This window comes from Anguilla anguilla, chromosome 15 (genome assembly GCF_013347855.1).
Source record: "Anguilla anguilla isolate fAngAng1 chromosome 15, fAngAng1.pri, whole genome shotgun sequence".
Classification (NCBI taxonomy): domain Eukaryota; kingdom Metazoa; phylum Chordata; class Actinopteri; order Anguilliformes; family Anguillidae; genus Anguilla; species Anguilla anguilla.
Window position 1 is genome coordinate 34,528,145 of NC_049215.1, and position 22,016 is coordinate 34,550,160.

The following is a 22,016-nucleotide window of genomic DNA, read 5'->3' on the forward strand; positions in this document are numbered from 1 at the left end:
CATGGTTTTACAGCAAGCTTTTAACCTCTAAATGCCATTTCTAAGCATGTATTTTTCTCAACAGGCGTAAAGCGTTGGGTTTCAGTTTCTTCATCCTTTCTCTTCAATGCGCTTATTTTACAAGCTTTAATAGAAAACATTTCAGTGGCTTTTTTAAAATTTTTGAGCAACAAATTTATGCAGGATCACATCGCAGGTGAACCTCCGGTTTCTACAGAGAAACGAAACCCCAGCCTCTCAAGCCCTTCATTCATACAAAGAAATTAGTCAGGACATTGCATTCCTTTTTTTTTTGTAAAATAAATTGTGTACAAAGCACTTTTTTTTTTTTTTTTTTTTACAAAAACAATATTTAATACAATTTTATCACCCACTGCTTCATTCAGACACTTCATGACATAAAAAAAGAAAAAGTAAAACCAGCTCAGGTGGATTCTGGGAGCAGCTTGTGGCCTGTCACGAGTTTGATTAGATATGGCAGTTTCTTGGGGTTCATTTGGGTTACAAATGCATATGTGAACGAGGAGGGGGGGGGGGGGGGTGACTGGATAGAGAACTATGGAGAATGTACGAATGGGAGCCAGTTCTGTGGTTCCTTAGCTGGACTGGCCTGTACTCTTCTTCGCCTACGGTAAGCAAAGTCACAGTCGTTACTGGTTCTCAGCGTGCGCTTCCGCGAGCACAGCGGCCATGTATCAGAGCAACCGAAGGCCTCCGCGGGGAGCAGAGGGCAGATCGATCTGCAGGCCGAAGGGTTTCCACAGTGTAACACCGACTCTTTTAAGAAAACGGTCCTGACTCAACTCCTGCTAGGGGACGGACCCCAACCGGGGGTCCGCTCCAGCCCAATCCCAGCCCAGGAAAACCACCTGGAGAAATTTGGGTTCGGGGGTTCGCTGTGACCAATCATCTTGTCCGTTGTGTCCAGTTCTGACTTAATCCTTAATTCCTTCGGGTGCCAAGTGTTCCAATCTCTACTCCCTCATCCTGTTTTTTTTTTTGCACATGCTTTCAAAGAACAGCAATTTTTTTTTTTTTTTTTTTTTTTTTTACAGATCAGAAATTATTTTTAGAGCAGAACCGCACTATTTCTCCACAAGATAAATATCACAGTACTGTTGTAGTTACTGGTCCCATAGCAACAGTTGGGTAGTAGCTATATATATACCATAATTAAAAAAGCACAAAGATTCTGGATATCAATGTTATATATGCATATATGAGGATGGCTGCATTATATACAAACCTATTTACACCAAAGGGGAGGTGGATCTATGTTACATACATACAGATACGCGGCTTGCTTGCCTGCCCATGCACAGACAGGACACGGATGGGAGAGCTGGGCTGAGAGACACACCTCTAACTGGTCTGTTTGCATGTCTTTCAAGTTTAGGGCGTCTTCTGGTCAGTTCTGACTGCTTGGTATTTCGATTACATGTTTGGGTGTAAATACCAGAAAGAAACGTGTGTGTGTCTGTGTGTGTGTGCGCACACACGAATGTGCCTGTGTGTGTGCATGTGCATATGTGCGTGTGAGCGTGTGTGACTGTGTGCCTATGTGTACGTACGCATACGTGTGCATATGTGTGTGTGTATGCGTGTGTGTGTGTCTGTGTGTATGCGTGTGTGTGTTGAAGGGTAGGTGTGATGTGCCTTTCCCTCTCTGTAGTGTTTGTGTCCCCTGGCTGTAGAAAGTTACAGTGTAAGGCTGTAGTGTTGGAGACCCTGAACAGAATCAAACCCAGGTGTTTTCACTCAGGCAAACGGCTGAAACAGACTGCTACTTTAAGACAACGGCAACTAGGCAACCTCATTAAAACTCCGCAAACAGAGCGCCTCAATCTTTGCACAAAGTAGTGAGCAGTTTTTTTTTTTAACCATACACTGTACTGATACCATGCAAATTTACAATTATCTGCCTCCATAAAAACAAAAAATAAAAACACATTTGCAGCTCGAACAGCTCACATTTAAAACAGAGTAAGAGTAGTGGAAGGCAGATGTTCGGGAACACCTGTCTCCAAGTGAGCAGCCTTCAGAATGGCCCAGGTGGGAACGCCAAACATCCGACTTTTCAGTAGCGTCCAATCGGACTGAGAGGAACTGCTGTCAATCAGAATGTCAATCAGCACATCGATCAATCTGTCAATCAGCACATCGATCAATCTGTCAATCAGCACATCAATCAATCTGTCAATCAGCACATCGATCAATCTGTCAATCAGCACGTGGCAGAGGCAGGCGGAGGATGGTAAGGATGGCAACGGGAGACTTTTCTAGAAAGATCTCCACACATCAGCATGTCCCGGCCCCGGGTGACGAGACAGCGGCAACGCTCTCCGTGTCAAACTGTCGCTCGAGGAGGCGGAAACGGAGTCAGACAAACCGCCAAGCCCGACAACCGCGATTAAAAACCGAGTTCCAAAACACAGGAAACGCCGTCCGAAAGGAGAGCATCATACACCGTAACAGCCAATCAGCTTACAGCCTGTAAAGTGATGTAACATGACATCAGGAACATTTCATAGCTTCTGTAGGAGCAATTATTCCAGACAAAACCATACCAAAAATACAAAAACAAGCAACAAAAAAAAAAAAAGAAAATAAAAAACGCGTTCCAGCCAATGGCAGGGTTGGCCCGAAGCTGCTCCTGCCGTCCAATCGTCTTTCCCGCTACGACCCAGAGACAGAACACGGACACAACAGCCACAGAGGAACAGACGCCCACAAGCGTCCAGAGAAATCGGAGCACTTGGAGACGTACGGCCCAAAATAATTTTTAAATGTTCTTTAGTTAAGAGCTTGTTGCATTGTATGTATATACATACAGCATTTGTGGATATATATTTATATATATATGTGTGAACATTTACAATGATGCGTTGTACACATACACAAAGTATGTGCGGTGTTCTGGGCTCTGATTGAAAAAACAAACCGCAAAAAAAAAAAAAGAAAAAAAAAAAGTCATTTGTGCCAAAGTTGTCAGAAGTGTCCTGGCTGTTTAACCAGATCATTCTGCAGACAAGGAACATGAGGAGGTGAGAATGCAAGCACACACACACACTCGTGTACACACACACTCACTCACTCACTCACTCACTCACTCACTCACTCACTCACTCACTCACTCACTCACTCACTCACTCACTCACTCACTCACTCACTCACTCACTCACACTCACACTCACACTCACACTCACACTCACACACACCCACACTTAGGCATGCTCTCACACACACACACACACTCGCACTCCCAAACACACACACACAGCTCCTGGTGAGAATACGCGGGTGAGTTGCATTGCATAGAATGAGGGGACAGAACTGCAGAACAGTCTGAGGAACCGGGGGGGGGGGGGGGGGGGGGAGAATTAAAACCCTCACGGTCGTTGCACGTAACGGGGGGGGGGGGGGAGATGTTCCAAAAATCCAACTCCTCCTTCCAGAGCCTTCAGTCTGCTTCATTTCCAAAAAGCGGGGACCCCCGTTCCATCCAATCAAAAGGAGGGACAGGACCGCAGCACCACGCCCACCGTTCAGCTGATTACCTGCTCACCTTTCTCCCTCAGATTCTGATCAGACGGGTGAGAAAGGGAAGGATTGTCGTCTGTGGGGGGGTTAGCTCGGGAACGTGGGGTCCTAGTTTGGACAGAAGATTGTTAAACTGTAAGCGCACCGCTTACAATATCAAAAGAAAAATTTTAAAAACTGCGGCAAAAAAACCAAAAAAAAACAACATTTAAATCATTTTTTTAAAAGAACCTCAAAGCTAAAGCCTATTGCACATTTCAAAATATAATACAAAATAAGGGATACATAGATATAACACAAAACAAATACATAAACATGTGAACCTAATTTGCATAAAATAAAAAAAGGTGAAACAATGTCATTGCAGTCAACCCAGTCTTAAAGACCACAGTTTCTTCTCAATTACAGACCATTTTACATACGGACATATGCACGCAGATTCACATAAGTCAGTATGAGCGGTCTACTCTGATTGTAAAATCAACACATTGTCATGTTTTTTCCCTCTTCTCATTTTTAAGACCACTTCTTTTTCAAAAACGTGGTCACAGACGGACTTAACTGTGCGATTAAGATTACTTATTTAAAAGTGCAACGATAAAACAAGAAACATTTCAAATAGACGCGCATACACAGATACATGTACACTACATTAAAATGGAGGAACAACAAAAAAAAAAAGAACTGAAGTGTTTAGAGCCAATGTTGCTGCATAGCTGGGTTCTGTTTAAAGCAATTTCTTCGAATACAGCTGAAGTAGAAGAGATGACCCACGACAGTAAGCGCTTGGTATTCTCAGTCTTTTCAATAAACTTTCTGTTCTTTTCTTTTTTTTGAACTAAATTTCAATCAGATGTTGGGGAAAAAAAAAAAAGACTTGGGAAAAACAAAATGCTGTCATTACACTCCAACATACTTAAACCCGGCCTTCTAACCTGACCAGAGGTCAAAGTTCACAGGCAGGTCATGCCGGGGGGGTCGGAGGCGAGGGTGGCGGTGGCGGTGCCCCCTCCCACCAGGAACACGGCGGTGCTGGATTTGGACCTGCTGGCGCCGGCCTGGCTCTGGCTCTGCCCGTGGTGGGCGTGCCCATTGTTGTTGACCTCGCCGTCCAGCGTATCCGTGGAGATGACCCAGGTGGAGGGCCGCCACCTCTTCAGGGAGTACGGCGTCTTCACGCGCTTCTTGATCTTCTCGCCCGACCCCGTCTTGCCATCTCGCAACGCGCCCTCTCCTGGAACAGAAAAACGCACACAGAGAGAGGACAATTATTTCAGTGATCAACCATCAAAATTCCTTCTGCCACTCTTTTCAAAGACTGGGACTCGAACGGCTTTTAATTAAGTGAAAAACGTGTAAAAGACTTGTGTAAGTCGCTCTGGATAAGAGCGTCTGCTAAATGCCTGTAATGTAATGTAGTGAATTCGCGTCTGATTCACTACATGGCCCTCTTGTGGTTAGCTCGTGTAACTGCATGTATCTCCAGTTGAAAGGAGCACGTGGAGCATTGCTGGACGTGCAGCTGCATGAGAATTAGACGCAGAAATAAAATGGATGATCAGGGCAAAGAGGCTAGCAGGGGTAGCGGTGCACTCAGTGACCAGACCAGCAGTGAACTTGTTTTCACGGGTCAGACGAGGACAAAGACAAGAAACCCCCCCCAGCTCCCCCCTCTCCGGTCTCTATGAAACAACGCGTCCCTTCAGGACACCACATCTCTGTCTGAACTTTACAATCCAAACAGATCGCCTGTGGTAAAAAGAAGTGCGTGCCGTTGGAAATCAAACACACGTCTTTATTGTTCTCTCTGTCTCAAAAGGCTGTGTAGCTTCAGTGTAAACACACAGCTTCCCCGTCCATTTTCTGTTTTTGTTCCGTTTGACGGCCCCCAGAGCGCACATCTCATCAGACCCCTTTCTTTCTTTTTTTTAATCGCAGGCTCCAACCGAGTCGGAATGTTCTCCCGATTCTTATCAGCTTCCTGGCATTTCCTTCCCTTCCGACGGTGAGCACTCGCAGTTCCGAGAGCCGAGTTTGTGGCGTATGCGGCGTCTGCGGACGGTGATTAGAACAATAACGGGCGCTGCATCTCCCGTCTCCCCAGCTGGTTGGAGTTAGCTAACCGGCCGGGAGCTAGCCAAATAAGCTAATGCCAGAGAACCAGCTAGATAATGCATTATCAAATTTAGTGCTGCTCGCACGCACCCTCACGTTTTCCGCACCCTGCACGTCATCTGTAATCCTGCATTCCGTCAGACTACCTTTTACAGGATCTCTGATGCTCCCGATTTGGCATACGACACGGCTACATGTCATCGCTGCCGCACGCACCGCAACAACAACGGTCGCATTCTGGCAACCGCCACTCTAGTGTCCATACTAGCCCGCCTGCTAGCCAAAACCGTTGTAGTTTCAATATAGCAACTTGTCAGCAACTTAACTTTTTTTTAAAGCACATAACGACTTCGAAATTCACGTTTGAGATATTACTGTGTGTAATTTATCTCGTAGAACAAAACGTGGAAGTGCCTTAGGCATGTTAACCACAGACCTTATTTTCGTCAGAAAACGAGAAGCCTATGGAAAAAAAGCATTGGAAATCTGCGGAGGGAACCAATGGCGGAAGAAATGTCTACAAAAAGACGTCATCACTGTTAGTATCTATAAGTGTAACTCGCTTATAGAAGAGCACAAATGACCATCACCTCACCTCCGCCATACTACGGACTCGACGGTTGCCAAGACATTGCCTTGCTGCTTTAACTGGTAACCATGGCAGCGTGAAACGTGCGCTGCACTTAGCTTAGCAAAACAACAGAGTGTCGCTGGGGTTCGCCCGCGATAAAGCCAGCAAGCACAAAAAAAGGAGAAAAGAAATCGGTGTTCAGCTAATCCCGTGATCCTATACTCAACGTACAATGTGTGCCATCAGGACCAGCCGAGCGTGTTATCGAGGCTGATCTGACAGGCAAGCTGGTATTCAGTTCGAACATATCACTCCCTTCAGAGACACCAACTCCCAGCTTTGGTGATGACATCTGGAGCAAACACATCTGCTCGCTAACTAGCCGGCTAGCATCTGCTTTTGGAGACAGACCAAATGTTACTTATGAATGGGAAAATCCCACAATTTGTATGAGAGAGATGATTTTGTGTGTGTGAGAGGGAGAGAGAAGGAGAGAGAGAGAACGGGAGGGGAGAGAGAAGGACAGAAAGAGGGAGGGGGAGATGAAGACAGAGAGAAAGACAGAGATAGGAGGGGGGAGATGGGGGAGATGGAGAGAGAAAGAGAGGGAGACAGAGAGGGAGAGAGACAGAGAGAGGGAGGCAGCCGCTCACCCATCAGAGTGGTCGCAGTCAGGTCCAGGGAGGTGGGCCGCTGGGCTCTCCTGGGTTTTGGCGGCCTGAGCGGGGCCTCCTCCTGGGGCGGAGGGGGCGGGGGGTCTGGGGCGGGGCCCGGGGGGGGTGCAGCGCCCTCGGCGGCGGGGGCGGGGGCGGTGGCGGCGTTGGCGTTGGTGTTGGCATTGGCGCTGGTTCCGGCAGCAGTAGCGGCGGCTGCGCTGGCGTTGCCGTTGCTGTTGTTGTTGTTGTTGGAGTTGGAGCGCCCCGTGTGGTGGTGGTCGGACAGGCGGTCGAGCAGCCGCTGGTCGCGGGCGGCGGGGGGCTGCTCGCGGCGCAGCAGCGGCTCGTGCTCGTCCGGGCTGGAGTTGATGTTGATCCGGCTGTCCTCGCCGCTCAGCTGCGTCTGCAGCAGCGGGGCCGCCCCCTCCGCCTGCGGGCCCGCCGGGTTGGTGTTCCCGTACGGCGCCCCGCCCGAGGAGGCTCCGCCCACGTAGCCGTTGAGCGCCGCCGCCCCCGCGGCCGCGGCCCCGCCCCTCCCGCCGGGCCCGTTGTTGGTGACGGTGACCAGGTGCGGCTCGGCGGCCGCCACCGTGTTCATCTTGGCCACGCCCGTCTCCACCTGCTTCAGGTTGGACTTGCCGTGCTTGCCGAACTTCAGGCGGGAGGAGGACTCCTTCCCCGGGGCTTTGGTGTTGAGCGGCAGGCTGGTGGGCCTCTTGGGCAGGTTCTGCTGTTTGGGGAGGGCGAACACGGCCCCCGGCCCGTCCCCGGGCCCGCCCGCGCCGAACTCGGGCTGCCCCGCGCCCCCGCCGGCGCCCCCCGTCACCTCGGCGGCCAGCTTGATGAGGGGGTACAGCAGGCTGGAGCTGCCCGAGCTGAGCGGGTCCGGGGCGCTGAACTGCTTCTGGGAGTGCTCCATCAGGTTCTCGTCCGAGCTCTCCTTCAGGTTCTTGTCCACCTCCTTGGGGTCCAGCTTGGTGGTCTCCAGGTCCTCCTCGGTCAGCTGCAGGCAGACGGGCACGCCCGCGCCCCCCGCCAGCCCATCCTCGGGGTAGCCCGACTCGGAGATGGTGGTCATGACGGTGCTGGGCGTGAGGCCGGCGGTGGTGGTGGTGGTGGTGGTGGACAGGCTGGTGCCGCTGGTCTCCGGGCTGGGCAGCCGGGCCTGGGCCTGGGCCTGCTGCCGCTCGTAGTTGATGGAGTTGCGGTTCTTCTCCCCGCTCCCCGAGGTCCCGCCCCCCACGCTGCTGCCGCCCCCTCCGGAGCTGGTCCCCAGGGCGGAGATGTCTCCGGGCAGGTTCTTGACCACGCCTTCGTGATCCTCGATGTAAGAGGAGGAGGAGAAGTCGGGGTACGGCCCCATCTTGGGCGCCCGGCGGTTGTGGGACAGGTTCCTGCGTGGGGGAGAAGGAAGAGAAGGAACATGGTCAGCGCAACACTGAGAATGATGGGCCCTGTGCTGATTGGCCAGGGCAGGCCCCATGCTGATTGGCCAGGGCGGGGCCCGTGCTGATTGGCCAGGGCAGGCCCCATGCTGATTGGCCAGGGCGGGCCCTGTGCTGATTGGCCGGGGGGCCAGCCCCGTGCTGATTGGCCGGGACACACACACGCACCTCTCGTTCTGCAGCGCGGTGCTCATGGGGTTGACGGTGGGGCTGACGGACTTGTTGCGGTCCCAGATGAGCAGCAGCTCGGCCATGCGCTCCTCCGCACACTGAGCAGTGAGCCGCGCCTCCGCGTCCTGATCCCAGCAGTCCTCCATGGTCTCCTTCAGAGAGCGCACCGCCTGGGGGGGGGGGGGGGGGGGGGGGGGGGGGCGGGGGGGGGGAGAGGGGCGGAGCGGGGGAGGGGGGGGGGGAGAGAGAGGGAGAGGAGAGAGGGGGCAGAGTGAGGGGCGGTGGGAGAGAGGGACAAAAATAGAAAGAGAAGGACAGAGGGAGGGAGAGAGAAAGAGAGATGAGAGAGAGAAAGGTGATGATAAACACACTGAGACTGCCAGTTTTCCAGGAGACAGGAGACTAAAATGTGACCCATGCGCGTGTCCCAGGCGGGTCGCTGTGTCGGGCGGGACGGAGGGGCGGTCCCCCGCTCCTCACCAGGCTGTTCTCCTTCCAGGCCTCGGGGAATTTGGGCCGCTGCTTCTCGCGGGACACCAGCACCTGCATGTCCTCGAAGGACGGGTGGTTCCCCGCCTCCGCCTGGAAGGCCATCTGGTACTCCGGCACGGTCTCCCCTGCGCAGAGACAGCCGCACCGTTACACACCGCTCACAGCAGAACCGCCAACGCTGACCGGGCCTGACCGGGCCTGACTGGGCCAAACCGGGCCTGACCGGGCCTGACCAAGCCTGTCCGAGCCTGACCGAGCTGGACCGGAGAGCGATCAAAGACACATCTTAAATATCACAGAGCAAATAACCAGTTTCCATAACAACACATTTCGAGCTGGCTGAGAGGATTCTTTTTCGACTAACTGGGCTTGAAATCTCATGCATTTTATTTCAGAGACTATGGCAGCCATTGTAAAACCCTCTCATCGGCCAATGCCTGTCTGTCAGGCAGACGGACAGACAGGCAGGCAGGCTGACAGGCTGATATACAGACGGACAGAGACAGACAGGCAGGCACACGGACAGACAGTCAGACGGACGGACGGACGGACGGACCTGGGAAGAGGTCGGTGCAGCGCATGAAGATCTCCCAGTAGATGAGGCCGACGGCGTACATGTCCACCTGCTTGAGCGCTGACTCACAGTCCCGCAGGTTCACCGCCCCCTCCAGCACCTCCGGGGCCATGTAGCGGATGGTCCCCACCTGCGGGAGGGGAGAGGGGCGGGGCGGGGAGGGGCGGGGCGGGGTGGGGTGGGGCGGGACAGAGAGGGGCGGGGCGAGGTGGGGCGGGGCGGGGCGGGGCGGGACAGAGAGGGGCGGGACAGAGAGGGGTGGGACGGGGGTTAGCGCTGTGCAGAGGCATTGCCCTTGAGAGAACCGATGCTGTAGCTTAACTACTCAGCTGTATAAATGGACCGTGAGCCAAGCGCCTGACTCCAGCTACCTTCAGCTGATAAGGCTGTCCATGAAGAGAATAAAAACATGCAACGCAATCATTATAGAGAGGAACAGCAGCAGAGATATCTCAGCCAGTGATAACAGCCTTTCTGCATGGCTGAGGGGGTGGGGCTTGGCAGTGTGGGGGCGGGGCTTGCCCTCACCTCGCTGATGGCGGCGTTCTCCTCCTCGCCCGGGCGCACCAGCCGGTTCCCCGTCAGCTTCATGGACAGGCCGAAGTCGCTGATCACGCAGGTGCCGTCGTTCTTCACCAGGACGTTCCTGCTGTTCAGGTCGCGGTGCGACACGGCCGGCTTGTACACATCTGCGGGAGAGAGGGGCGTCCGTTACACCTCAGCGAGCCCCGCTTCGCCACGCCAGGAGCGCTAACAAACCCCCAGGAGCGCTAATAAACGCCCAGGAGCACTAACAAACACCCAGGAGCGCTAACAAACACCCAGGAGCGCTAACAAACCCCCAGGAGCGCTAACAAACCCCCAGGAGCGCTAACAAACACCCAGGAGCGCTAACAAACACCCAGGAGCGCTAACAAACCCCCAGGAGCGCTAACAAACCCCCAGGAGTGCTAACACACGCCCAGGAGCGCTAACAAACACCCAGGAGTGTTAACAAACCCACAGGAGTGCTAACAAACACCCAGGAGCGCTAACAAACCCCCAGGAGCGCTAACAAACACCCAGGAGCGCTAACAAACTCCCAGAAGCGCTAACAAACACCCAAGAGCGCTAACAAACACCCAGGACAGCTAACAAGCACCCAGGACCGCTAACAAGCACCCAGGAGCGCTAACAAACCCCCAGGAGCGCTAACAAACTCCCAGGAGCGCTAACAAACTCCCAGGAGCGCTAACAAACTCCCAGGAGCGCTAACAAACTCCCAGGAGCGCTAACAAACACCCAGGAGCGCTAACAAACACCCAGGAGCGCTAACAAGCACCCAGGAGCGCTAACAAACCCCCAGGAGCGCTAACAAACCCCCAGGAGCGCTAACAAACCCCCAGGAGCGCTAACAAAACCCCAGGACCGCTAGCAAACGACCAGGAGCGCTAACAAACACCCAAGAGCGCTAACAAACACCCAGGAGTGCTAACACACGCCCAGGAGCGCTAACAAACACCCAGGACCACCCACACTGACAGGAACTGAGAACAGCCTGTAGGTAACATTGTTTGTTTCCACACAGCTAACAGGCTAGCTCAATTCCACAGCCGGATCAAGATCAAGATCATTTACTGTAAAAACTCATCACTACGGGATATTTAAATATTTCAAAGCAATATCTAACTCAAACTGTTTTCTTAAGTATGTTTTACCCTCTCAGTAGAAGACAGCTCAAGTCTGACTTTTATGCAAAGTATTCTATTGAGGTATGACGTGTCTCATACAAGCTTTAACTTGTTAAATCTCTTTAACAGCACTGCAATCCCCTGTATTACTTTACAGTGTTTGGAATATATAAAAACCACCATGTGTACGCTACATTCCTTATCTGAATCGTGGTTTACTTTGCATCATTATTCAAATGATTATTTGTATGCATTACGGTACTCGTGAAGGTTTTGCATAAACTACTGATTTGATATGAAAATGAGGAATGTGTCGAACTAGCAGCTATGAGCCACTTCACCCAAACCAGGCGTCCACCAATCTGCAGTACAGCAGGTGATTACCGTGGCGATAACAGTTATACCTTAAAGCCGTGTCTGCTTTGATGTGAAGAGTTGTGATACACACTCCGATACTTCCTGTCCAGGCAGCGCAGTGTAAAATCAGATTTGACTGACGGATGGCTTCCTCGCCCCACTCCCCCTCTGGAGCAGCACGCTGTCATTAGCCCCCATTATCCAAGCTCAGGCCATCTGACTCTGTTTATATTGAGTTTGTACCGGCCCCCGCCCCACCCATTTCCTGTCCCGCAGCGGGTGCGCGCACGCACACACACACACACACACACACAAGACTCTCTTCACTCTGCTGCTCTCTCTCAAGCTGGGCTGCAGTGACGGGCTGCTGGCCACCAGAGGGCGCAGTGAGAGAACAGGGACAGGGTTTCTGAGCCTCTCTCTCTCTCTCTCTCTCAGGGTGGAACTGTTGGCGGTTCTGTGAGCGGCGGGCCAGAGCTTTGATCAATACCAGAGTGAAGAGGACTCCGGCAGAGAACCGCGCCCGCTCGCTCGCCCACCCGCTCGCTCACTCAACCACCCACCAGCCCACCCGCCAGCTCGCTCTCTGTGAAGAGGGGAGGGAGACTAGGGGAACAGGAGCTTCATCCTAATCTGCACGCTTCCATCGCCGCTGCGGAAAACCCGTGTTGCGCAAGAAGCTCCAATAAGAGCACACGCGTGTGCAAAACACAAAACACGCCATTCGCCTTCGCACCGCACAACTTCACACTCACTGTGAAGGACGGCTTCACGCTCACTGTGAAGGACAGCGCTCACCACACGGCTTCACACTCACGGTGAAGGACGGCTTCACGCTCACTGTGAAGGACGGCTTCACGCTCACTGTGAGGGACGGCTTCACGCTCACTGTGAAGGACGGCTTCACGCTCACTGTGAAGGACGACTTCACGCTCACTGTGAAGGACGGCTTCACGCTCACTGTGAAGGACGGCTTCACGCTCACTGTGAAGGACGGCTTCACGCTCACTGTGAAGGACGGCGCTCCGGGTCTGCTCTCTAACCATCTCTCAAGGAACAGGAAGTCACGGGCGAGAATTTCATTTTATTTTTTTTAATTTTTTTACACAGAGCGCGTTTGTCCGTGACAGGGCATGAACGACCCTGTGATGGACAGCTCCAGGGAGGAGTCCGCTGCCCTCCCGTCCGCGGCGGTACTCTGCTGAAATGCGGCGGATACGCGGGCCGCGTCGGTACTCTGATGCATGTGGCGGATACGCGGGCGGCGGCGACTAGCGCAGCGACGCCTCATTAAAAATGGACACGGGCGTCTGACCCAGATGTGCACATCAGCCTCGCTCAGAGGAGCACGCGGCTGCAGGCCGGCTCTCCCCAGCTCTCTTCAGGCCTGCAAGCGTTCAGGTGCACGTGTGTTGAGGTGTGTGTGCTCAGGTGCATGTGTGTTGAGGTGTGTGTGCTCAGGTGCTTGAGCATTGAGGTGTGAAAGTGTTGAGGTGTGCATGTTCAGGTGCGTGTGTGTTGAGGTGTGTGTGTTGAGGTGTACTAGTGTTGAGGTGCATGTATTCACGTGTGTGTGTTGAGGTGCGCCAGCGTTGAGGTGTGTGTGTTGAGGTGTACTAGTGTTGAGGTGCATGTATTCACGTGTCTGTTGAGGTGTGTGTGTTGAGGTGCGTGAGCGTTGAGGGGCGCCAGTGTTCAGGTGTGTGTTCAGGTGCATGAGCGTCAAGGTGTGTGTTGAGGTGTGCCAGCGTTGAGGTGTGTGTGTTGAGGTGTACTAGTGTTGAGGTGCATGTATTCACGTGTGTGTGTTGAGGTGCGCCAGTGTTGAGGTGTGTGTGTTGAGGCGTGTGTGTTGAGGCGTGTGTGTTGAGGTGCGTGAGCGTTGAGCGGCGCTCTGACCTCCTCTCAGCAGCTCGGTGTGCAGGTACGCCAGGCCCCTAGTGACAGAGTGGGCCAGCCTACAGCAGCTCGCCCAGTCCCCCGTCTGCACACTCAGATACCGACAGAGAGAGCCCTGCGGAGAGTGGGAGAGAGAGAGAGAGAGAGAGGGTGAGGAGGAGGGGAGAGAGGGAGTGTGAGGGAGGTCTGAACAGTCTTTGGAGAGAGAAGTGCGGAACAGGAGCTTCAGGTCCCAGCACTGGCGCAGGTGAAGGGAACGCTGTGACTCCACAAATCAGGTGTAAATGCCACACGACAAAAACACGCCCACCCCTGCCACGGTCCCTCGTGTTGCCATGGTAACGTCCGTCACCGGCTCGTTCGGCACCGCACCGCGATTCACGAAGAAGAGCGGGAAAAAAACACAGATAATAACATCGTTCATGCACAGGAGCGGCGGAGATGACCCTCGGCAAAGCGCGTTTTCTTCTGCTCAATCTCGCCAGGTTTCTCTCTCTCCAATAGAATCAGCTTCAGAAAAGAACAGGCTGTGCTCTAACACGCTTACTGCGAGGCAGATGAGTCAGCCAGTTAGTCAGTCAGTCAGCCAGCCAGTCAGTCAGCCAGCCAGCCAGTCAGTCAGCCAACCAGCCATTCAGCCAGTTAGTCAGTCAGCCAGTCTGTCAGCCAGTCATCCAGTCAGCCAGTCAGCCAACTAGTCAGTCAGTCAGCCAGTCAGTCAGTCAGTCAGTCAGCCAACCAGCCATTCAGCCAGTTAGTCAGTCAGCCAGTCTGTCAGCCAGTCATCCAGTCAGCCAGTCAGCCAACTAGTCAGTCAGTCAGCCAGTCAGTCAGTCAGCCAACCAGCCATTCAGCCAGTTAGTCAGTCAGCCAGTCTGTCAGCCAGTCATCCAGTCATCCAGTCAGCCAGTCAGCCAACTAGTCAGTCAGTCAGTCAGTCAGACGCTCTGTTGGCTGTTTCTCCAGCCACACACATAAGTGAGATGATCTTTTTTTCCTCTTATTTAAAAGGTACATACATATACGGGGCGCAGTGCGCGGGCGCGGGGGGCAGTGTGCAGGCGCAGTGTGCGGGCGCAGGGGGCAGTGTGTGGGTGCAGTGTGCGGGCACGGGGCGCAGTGTGCGGGCGCAGGGGGCAGTGTGCGGGCGCGGGGGGCAGTGTGCGGGCGCAGTGTGCGGGCGCGGGGCACTCACGTGCGGGTAGTACTCCATCACCAGCAGGTACTCCATGCGCCCGTCAGACGTCACGCGCTCGTCGCCCACGATGAAGCGCGCGATGTTGTCGTGCTCCAGCAGGGGGAGCCGGTAGATGGCGCGCTCGTTCACAAAGTTCTGCCGGTTGGCGTAGGTGAACACCTTGACCGCCACGGGCCGCTCGTCCAGGGAGCCCTTGTACACAGAGCCGTAGCGCCCGCGGCCAATCAGCTGGGAGGGAGGGAGAGAAAGGCGGGGCTTAGACGCGGTGGGAAACACGTTCACAGACACAGAAAACGAGACCAAACATGACTACCAGACATGACTACCAGACAGACAGACAGACAGACAGAGAGACAGACAGACAGAAACAGATAGAGAGACAGGCAGACAGAAACAGACAGACAGAAAAAGATAGAGAGACAGGTAGACAGACAGACAGGGAGACAGACAGACAGGCAGACAGAAACAGACAGACAGAAACAGATAGAGAGACAGGTAGACAGACGGGGAGACAGACAGACACAGACAGACAGAAACAGGCAGACAGACAGGCAGACAGACGGGGAATGACCAGGCCAGGCTCACCTCCAGCAGCTTCAGGCTGTCCAGGTCCAGGGAAGGCTCAGAAGCAGCTGCTTCCATCATGTCCATGTTGTGAAGACCCTGCTTACGATCTCCTGTGAGCATGGGCACACACACACACACAGTTTGAGGTTAGGTCATGTGACAAGGTGTGGGCCCGCCCACATTCCATCTATAACCTCCACGGCAACCCACCTGTCAGCATGCGGTAGCCGAAGAAGAGCGCCACAATTAGGATGGCTACTATGGAGACGGACGCCAGGGCGATGACGATGGTCTCCTCCCTGTACAGAGGCCGTGGGACTGTAGAGGAGAGAGAGCGGGGAGAGGGTGAGCAAAGGCTTTTACACAGTCTATAAGTACAGGTCGCATACGCTGTGCGGACGGACAGTCCGCAGTCGTTCGCCCTTTCATAGTCCAGTCGTACCACCGCACACCCAAGCCCTACATTTCCCACAATCTTTGCGCGTCGTTTTCCTTTTCTGCCAGAAGTTAGACTGTAAACAACATGGCCTCGTCCTTGCCCAGCGCTGTGCTTATTTCTCTCCATGAATTATTGTTCTTCTGAAAATCTTTATAATCCCGTTGGGATGAACCGTATAGGTGCCTGTACCTTCTCACCTCTTCAGCCAGTCTCTCTTAAAATGTCGACTCCATGTCTGTTTTGTGTATTCCGCATCACTGCGTGTTTCCGGTGCCACATGAAATGCATGTCGAAGTGAAACAGTTTCATACCGAGCCATGATTTGTGTGACACAGGTACGCGTACGCTAGGTACACGCGGTCACAAAAATTGAGCTTCGCGCAGACTTGCCCAGGCGGACGTACGCTGAGGTCCGCTATTGCGTCATTTTGACCGCGTGGACCCCAGCGGAGTCCGGTCCGTGCGTGCTACGTCTGGACCATGAATTGGCCTTAACAGGGTCAGGAACAGGGCCAAGCCCAGACAGGAAGACTGCTCTCTAGTTTAACAGGAAGTGAGGGGGAGTGTACCGGTAAGCACCACAGGAAGCTGAAAGAATGCTGCATTCACAAACATTCCATGTGTTTGTCCATGTGCCCACCCCCCCCCCGACCCCCATCCCACCCCCATCCCATCTCACGATCAGCCACTATATACAGAATAACAACTGAGCCTTCACACAGTCTGTGTGTGTTTGTGTGCGTGCTTGTCTGCGTGCGTGTGTGCGAGCGTGTGCGAGCGTGCGCATGCGTGCTTGTCTGCGTGTGTGTGTGTGAGTGAGTGTTCGTGTGCGTGCTTGTCTGCGTGTGTGCGTGCGAATGTGTGTGTGTGTTTGCGTGTGTTTGTTCAGCTCCTCTTGTGTCAAATAAAGCCGCAGTCACAGCAATGAGAGCAAGAGGTCACTCTTGGTCAGCAGGGAACACACACACGCACACACACACACACACACACACACACGCACGCACACAAAGTTCTTCAGCTCCCAATGTCAGTAAAACCACCTCCGCAATTAATCACAATGATAAACCACAGCAGCAAATAGCAGTCCTGGGGGCCGGGCGCTGACCCCGCGACCTTCAGATGAACACGACGTACGCAACACAAAAAACCAGCGAGCGTCCGCCGCGCGGAATTAAATTAAAAATACTTCCATACCGCGGCGAAAAAAATAACCGGCAATCATTGTTACATTATAATTACACGAGTTCCGCGAAAACGCTACACACATTGATTGGCTTACAGCCGCGATGTTTACAGAGTAGCAACTGTATTTTGATCATTTCCAGGAAGGATTCTCTGAAGAGCAATTTAGTTAATGTTCCATGTTTACACCGTAAACACTGATGAGTTTTACAGAAACGGAGCAGCTTCTGAAAATCCGACAGCAAGGCCACGCGTGGCAGTGGGTGAAAGGGCTGAGCAGGATGAGGTATCTGCGTCCCACGTTTCAGGCACCTACAGTGTCTTACGTGTTCAGGAAGAACGCTCAAATCTTTAATAAAAAGGACGTTAACGTTCAGCCGAACCTGCGATCAGTTAGAATACAGGCTTCTGCTGCAGCCCTCCACAAATGATCCGTAAACCTTTTTTATTTATTTATTTTTTTTCTTCAGGACTTCAGGAGTTTGGAATTTATGAGCACAGAAGCAGAAAATGAAACACTATTCTAAACTGCTACAACGAGCTGGCAATGCCCCCCATAAAAACAACACATCTTATTTAAAGTGCTTTCCACACATATAAAGCACTGCTACAGGACATCGATTGAAAGCAGTAAAAGTGTAGAAACAGCTATAGGACAGGAGCTGCCTAATCCCTGCACACACACACACACACACACACACACACACACACACACACACACACACACACACACACACAGCTACAGGACAGGAGCAGCCTGCACACACACACAGCTACAGGACAGGAGCAGCCTGCACACACACACACAGCTACAGGACAGGAGCAGCCTGCACACACACACACAGCTACAGGACAGGAGCAGCCTGCACACACACACACAGCTACAGGACAGGAGCAGCCTGCACACACACACAGCTACAGGACAGGAGCAGCCTGCACACACACACAGCTACAGGACAGGAGCAGCCTGCACACACACACACAGCTACAGGACAGGAGCAGCCTGCACACACACACAGCTACAGGACAGGAGCAGCCTGCACACACACACAGCTACAGGACAGGAGCAGCCTGCACACACACACAGCTACAGGACAGGAGCAGCCTGCACACACACACACAGCTACAGGACAGGAGCAGCCTGCACACACACACACAGCTACAGGACAGGAGCAGCCTGCACACACACACAGCTACAGGACAGGAGCAGCCTGCACACACACACAGCTACAGGACAGGAGCAGCCTGCACACACACACAGCTACAGGACAGGAGCAGCCTGCACACACACACAGCTACAGGACAGGAGCAGCCTGCACACACACACAGCTACAGGACAGGAGCAGCCTGCACACACACACAGCTACAGGACAGGAGCAGCCTGCACACACAGCTCAGAAACACCAGCAGCAGTTTCTGCTGCCAGAGTTGTACGTGACTGACGGCATCCATTTCCCCTGCAGCTACTCCCCCTCCTTCGCACGCAAACACACACACATACGCACACGCACGCACGCACGCGCACACATGCACACACAAATACAGACGCACAGAAACAAACAAACACACACACACACACACAGACAGACACACACACAAAAAAACACACGCAAACATAACACACACACACACACACACAGACAGACACACACACACACACACACACACAGACAGACAGACACACACACACACACACACACACACACACACACACACACACACAGACACACACACGCTCACAGCAGCTGAAGTGTTTACATGTCCTGGAGCCAGAACCATGTCGCCTGGAGGCAGTGTGTCTGCTCCGCCCCCCTAACCCTCCCCCTCAAACCCCCCCTCCCCCCGGTCTCTCCCTGCGCCTCCTCCTCCACTTCAGGGCCACCTCAGCTCCTCCTCCCCGACTCATTTCTCCTCTCATTTCTCCTCTCGTTCTTCACAATCTGTCTGTTTCTGCTCTCTCTCTCTCCTCTGTCTGTTTCTGCTCTCTCTCTCCTCTGTCTGTTTCTGCTCTCTCTCTCTCTCCTCTGTCTGTTTCTGCTCTCTCTCTCTCCTCTCTCTCGCTCTCTCTCCTCTGTCTGTTTCTGCTCTCTCTCTCTCCTCTCTCTCGCTCTCTCTCCTCTGTCTGTTTCTGCTCTCTCTCTCTCCTCTGTCTGTTTCTGCTCTCTCTCTCTCCTCTCTCTCGCTCTCTCTCCTCTGTCTGTTTCTGCTCTCTCTCTCTCCTCTCTCTCGCTCTCTCTCCTCTGTCTGTTTCTGCTCTCTCTCTCTCCTCTCTCTCGCTCTCTCTCCTCTGTCTGTTTCTGCTCTCTCTCTCTCCTCTGTCTGTTTCTGCTCTCTCTCTCTCCTCTCTCTCGCTCTCTCTCCTCTGTCTGTTTCTGCTCTCTCTCTCTCCTCTCTCTCGCTCTCTCTCCTCTGTCTGTTTCTGCTCTCTCTCTCTCTCTCCTCTGTCTGTTTCTGCTCTCTCTCTCTCTCTCCTCTGTCTGTTTCTGCTCTCTCTCTCTCCTCTCTCTCGCTCTCTCTCCTCTGTCTGTTTCTGCTCTCTCTCTCTCCTCTGTCTGTTTCTGCTCTCTCTCTCTCCTCTGTCTGTTTCTGCTCCCTCTCTCTCGCTCACTCTCTGCTCTCCCTCAAAAGAACAGGAACACTCTCTCACACATTCATTTATTTTAGACAAAAAAACCTCCCAGTCCAAGCGCCCCGCGCTCTCTACTCCAGAGAGAAGAGGCAGCCGTGTCCCCGTCTCAGGTGTTGCAAGAGGTGGAGGATGAGGTGTAAACTAGAGGTGGAGGAGATGGAGGAGCTATAAGCTGGGGAAGGCAGAGGTGGAGGTATAATCAGGAGGTGTAGGAGGAAGTATCATTAGGAGGTTGAGTGGGTGTAAGCTGGAGGTGGAGGGGGAGGTGTATGCTGGAGCAGACAGAGGTGGAGGTATAATCAGGAGGTGTAGGAGGAAGTATAATCAGGAGGGTGAAGAGGTGTAAGCAGGAGGTGGAGGAGGAGGTGCAATAGCTGGAGAAGAAGTAGGATCACTTCTCGCTAATCCACACTGCGTTTCACCTCCTCCTCGAACACGGCTAACAGACGTGCCAGCAGCCATCGCCGTGGGAAACAAGCTGCTCCCTCAGCGCCATGCCAAACACTGACCCCCCCCCACACACCCACCCACCCACCCCCACCTCCACCTCCCTTCCAAACTCAAGCCCTGCCAGTCGCCACTACCGCCACAGTCAACACGCGTGCCTCTGGCCCTGAGGACTGAACACTAACAAAGTACAACAGCACAATGGCGACTCAACTACATACAGTAATACACCCCCGTCTCTCTCTCTCTCCCTCTCTCTCTCCATTTCCATTCAAACTTCAGTATGAAAGCATCATCATGAAATCCACCAAAGTAAATATCGCCAATGTCTAGACATCAGTGACAAAAAACCACATACTGGAAACAACACAAAATCCTTGGGTTTCAGACTCAGCCTGAAGGGTGCAGGGCGGACATTTTGTCTGTGATTCTGGGCTTTGTGTCAGTGGTGCTCCTCGGTCTGTAAGAGGCAACTTTGTGCTTCGCTGCCAAATTCTCCCAGACCCCCCCCCCCCCCCCCCCCCCCCCCCCCCCCCCCCCCCCCCTCGCCCCCCGCCCCTGTGGGCGTGGCGTTTCTCAGAAAACTCAGGACTAACGGGGAAGACGTCTCTCCCTCACGTCACCACACACGTCACCACACAAATCACCCGCTGTGAGACAGCACAGCAGTGCCAGAGCCTGGTGAAGCTGACGCAGGGCACACAGGGGCTGGTGAAGCTGACGCAGGGCACACAGGGGCTGGTGAAGCTGACGCAGGGCACACAGGGGCTGGTGAAGCTGACGCAGGGCACACAGGGGCTGGTGAAGCTGACGCAGGGCACGCAGGGCACACAGCCCCTCCGCTCTGGGCACACAGCCATGCCCATACGGGCCGGTCTCAAAGGTTAGGTTTGCTGACTTGAGTCCGTAACCATGGCGTCACTGTTGCCGGGCCATCTGCTGTGGAGCGCCAGATCGAATGACCCAATCAGAGCTGCAGTCTGAGCTGTGCACCAGTGCCAATGACCCAATCAGAGCTGCAGTCTGAGCTGTGCACCAGTGAGAATGACCCAATCAGAGCTGCAGTCTGAGCTGTGCACCAGTGAGAATGACCCAATCAGAGCTGCAGTCTGAGCTGTGCACCAGTGAGAATGACCCAATCAGAGCTGCAGTCTGAGCTGTGCACCAGTGAGAATGACCCAATCAGAGCTGCAGTCTGAGCTGTGCACCAGTGAGAATTACCCAATCACAGCTGCAGTCTGAGCTGTGCACCAGTGAGAATGACCCAATCAGAGCTGCAGTCTGAGCTGTGCACCGGTGAGAATGATCCAATCAGAGCTGCAGTCTGAGCTGTGCACCAGTGCCAATGACCCAATCAGAGCTGCAGTCTGAGCTGTGCACCAGTGAGAATGACCCAATCACAGCTGCAGTCTGAGCTGTGCACCAGTGAGAATGACCCAATCAGAGCTGCAGTCTGAGCTGTGCACCAGTGAGAATGACCCAATCAGAGCTGCAGTCTGAGCTGTGCACCAGTGAGAATGACCCAATCAGAGCTGCAGTCTGAGCTGTGCACCAGTGAGGATGACCCAATCAGAGCGGCAGTCTGAGCTGTGCACCAGTGAGAATTACCCAATCAGAGCTGCAGTCTGAGCTGTGCACCAGGAGAATGACCCAATCAGAGCTGCAGTCTGAGCTGTGCACCAGTGCCAATGACCCAATCAGAGCTGCAGTCTGAGCTGTGCACCAGTGAGAATGACCCAATCAGAGCTGCAGTCTGAGCTGTGCACCAGTGAGAATGACCCAATCAGAGCTGCAGTCTGAGCTGTGCACCGGTGAGAATGACCCAATCAGAGCTGCAGTCTGAGCTGTGCACCGGTGAGAATGACCCAATCAGAGCTGCAGTCTGAGCTGTGCACCGGTGAGAATGACCCAATCACAGCTGCAGCTCTGCTTGTACAAGGCTGCTCTGCACTGTGGCTCAGTTTAATTGTATTTTATTACAGCGGTCTTAATGGGGGTCAGTGCAGGAAGCCTCAGGGCCAGCTGGTGGGGGGGGGGGGGGGGATTGGGGGGCATGGGGGGCAG

At 53.6% G+C, this 22,016-nt stretch overlaps 1 protein-coding gene across 1 annotated transcript in view; it reads right to left on the minus strand.

The window, feature by feature from the left end:
• Positions 1-3,841: 3,841 nt before the first annotated feature.
• LOC118213566 (bone morphogenetic protein receptor type-2-like) overlaps positions 3,842-22,016 on the minus strand; it is a 63,030-nt gene continuing 44,855 nt past the window's right edge. Inside the window, exons 4-13 of the mRNA XM_035392517.1 lie at positions 15,466-15,573; positions 15,274-15,365; positions 14,686-14,916; positions 13,491-13,605; positions 10,093-10,253; positions 9,547-9,694; positions 8,979-9,115; positions 8,496-8,668; positions 6,880-8,276; positions 3,842-4,774 (exon numbers count right to left, since the gene is read on the minus strand). Coding sequence (XP_035248408.1) covers positions 4,494-4,774; positions 6,880-8,276; positions 8,496-8,668; positions 8,979-9,115; positions 9,547-9,694; positions 10,093-10,253; positions 13,491-13,605; positions 14,686-14,916; positions 15,274-15,365; positions 15,466-15,573 — 2,843 coding nt within the window. The 3' untranslated portion in view covers positions 3,842-4,493. The remainder of the gene's footprint in view (positions 4,775-6,879; positions 8,277-8,495; positions 8,669-8,978; positions 9,116-9,546; positions 9,695-10,092; positions 10,254-13,490; positions 13,606-14,685; positions 14,917-15,273; positions 15,366-15,465; positions 15,574-22,016) is intronic.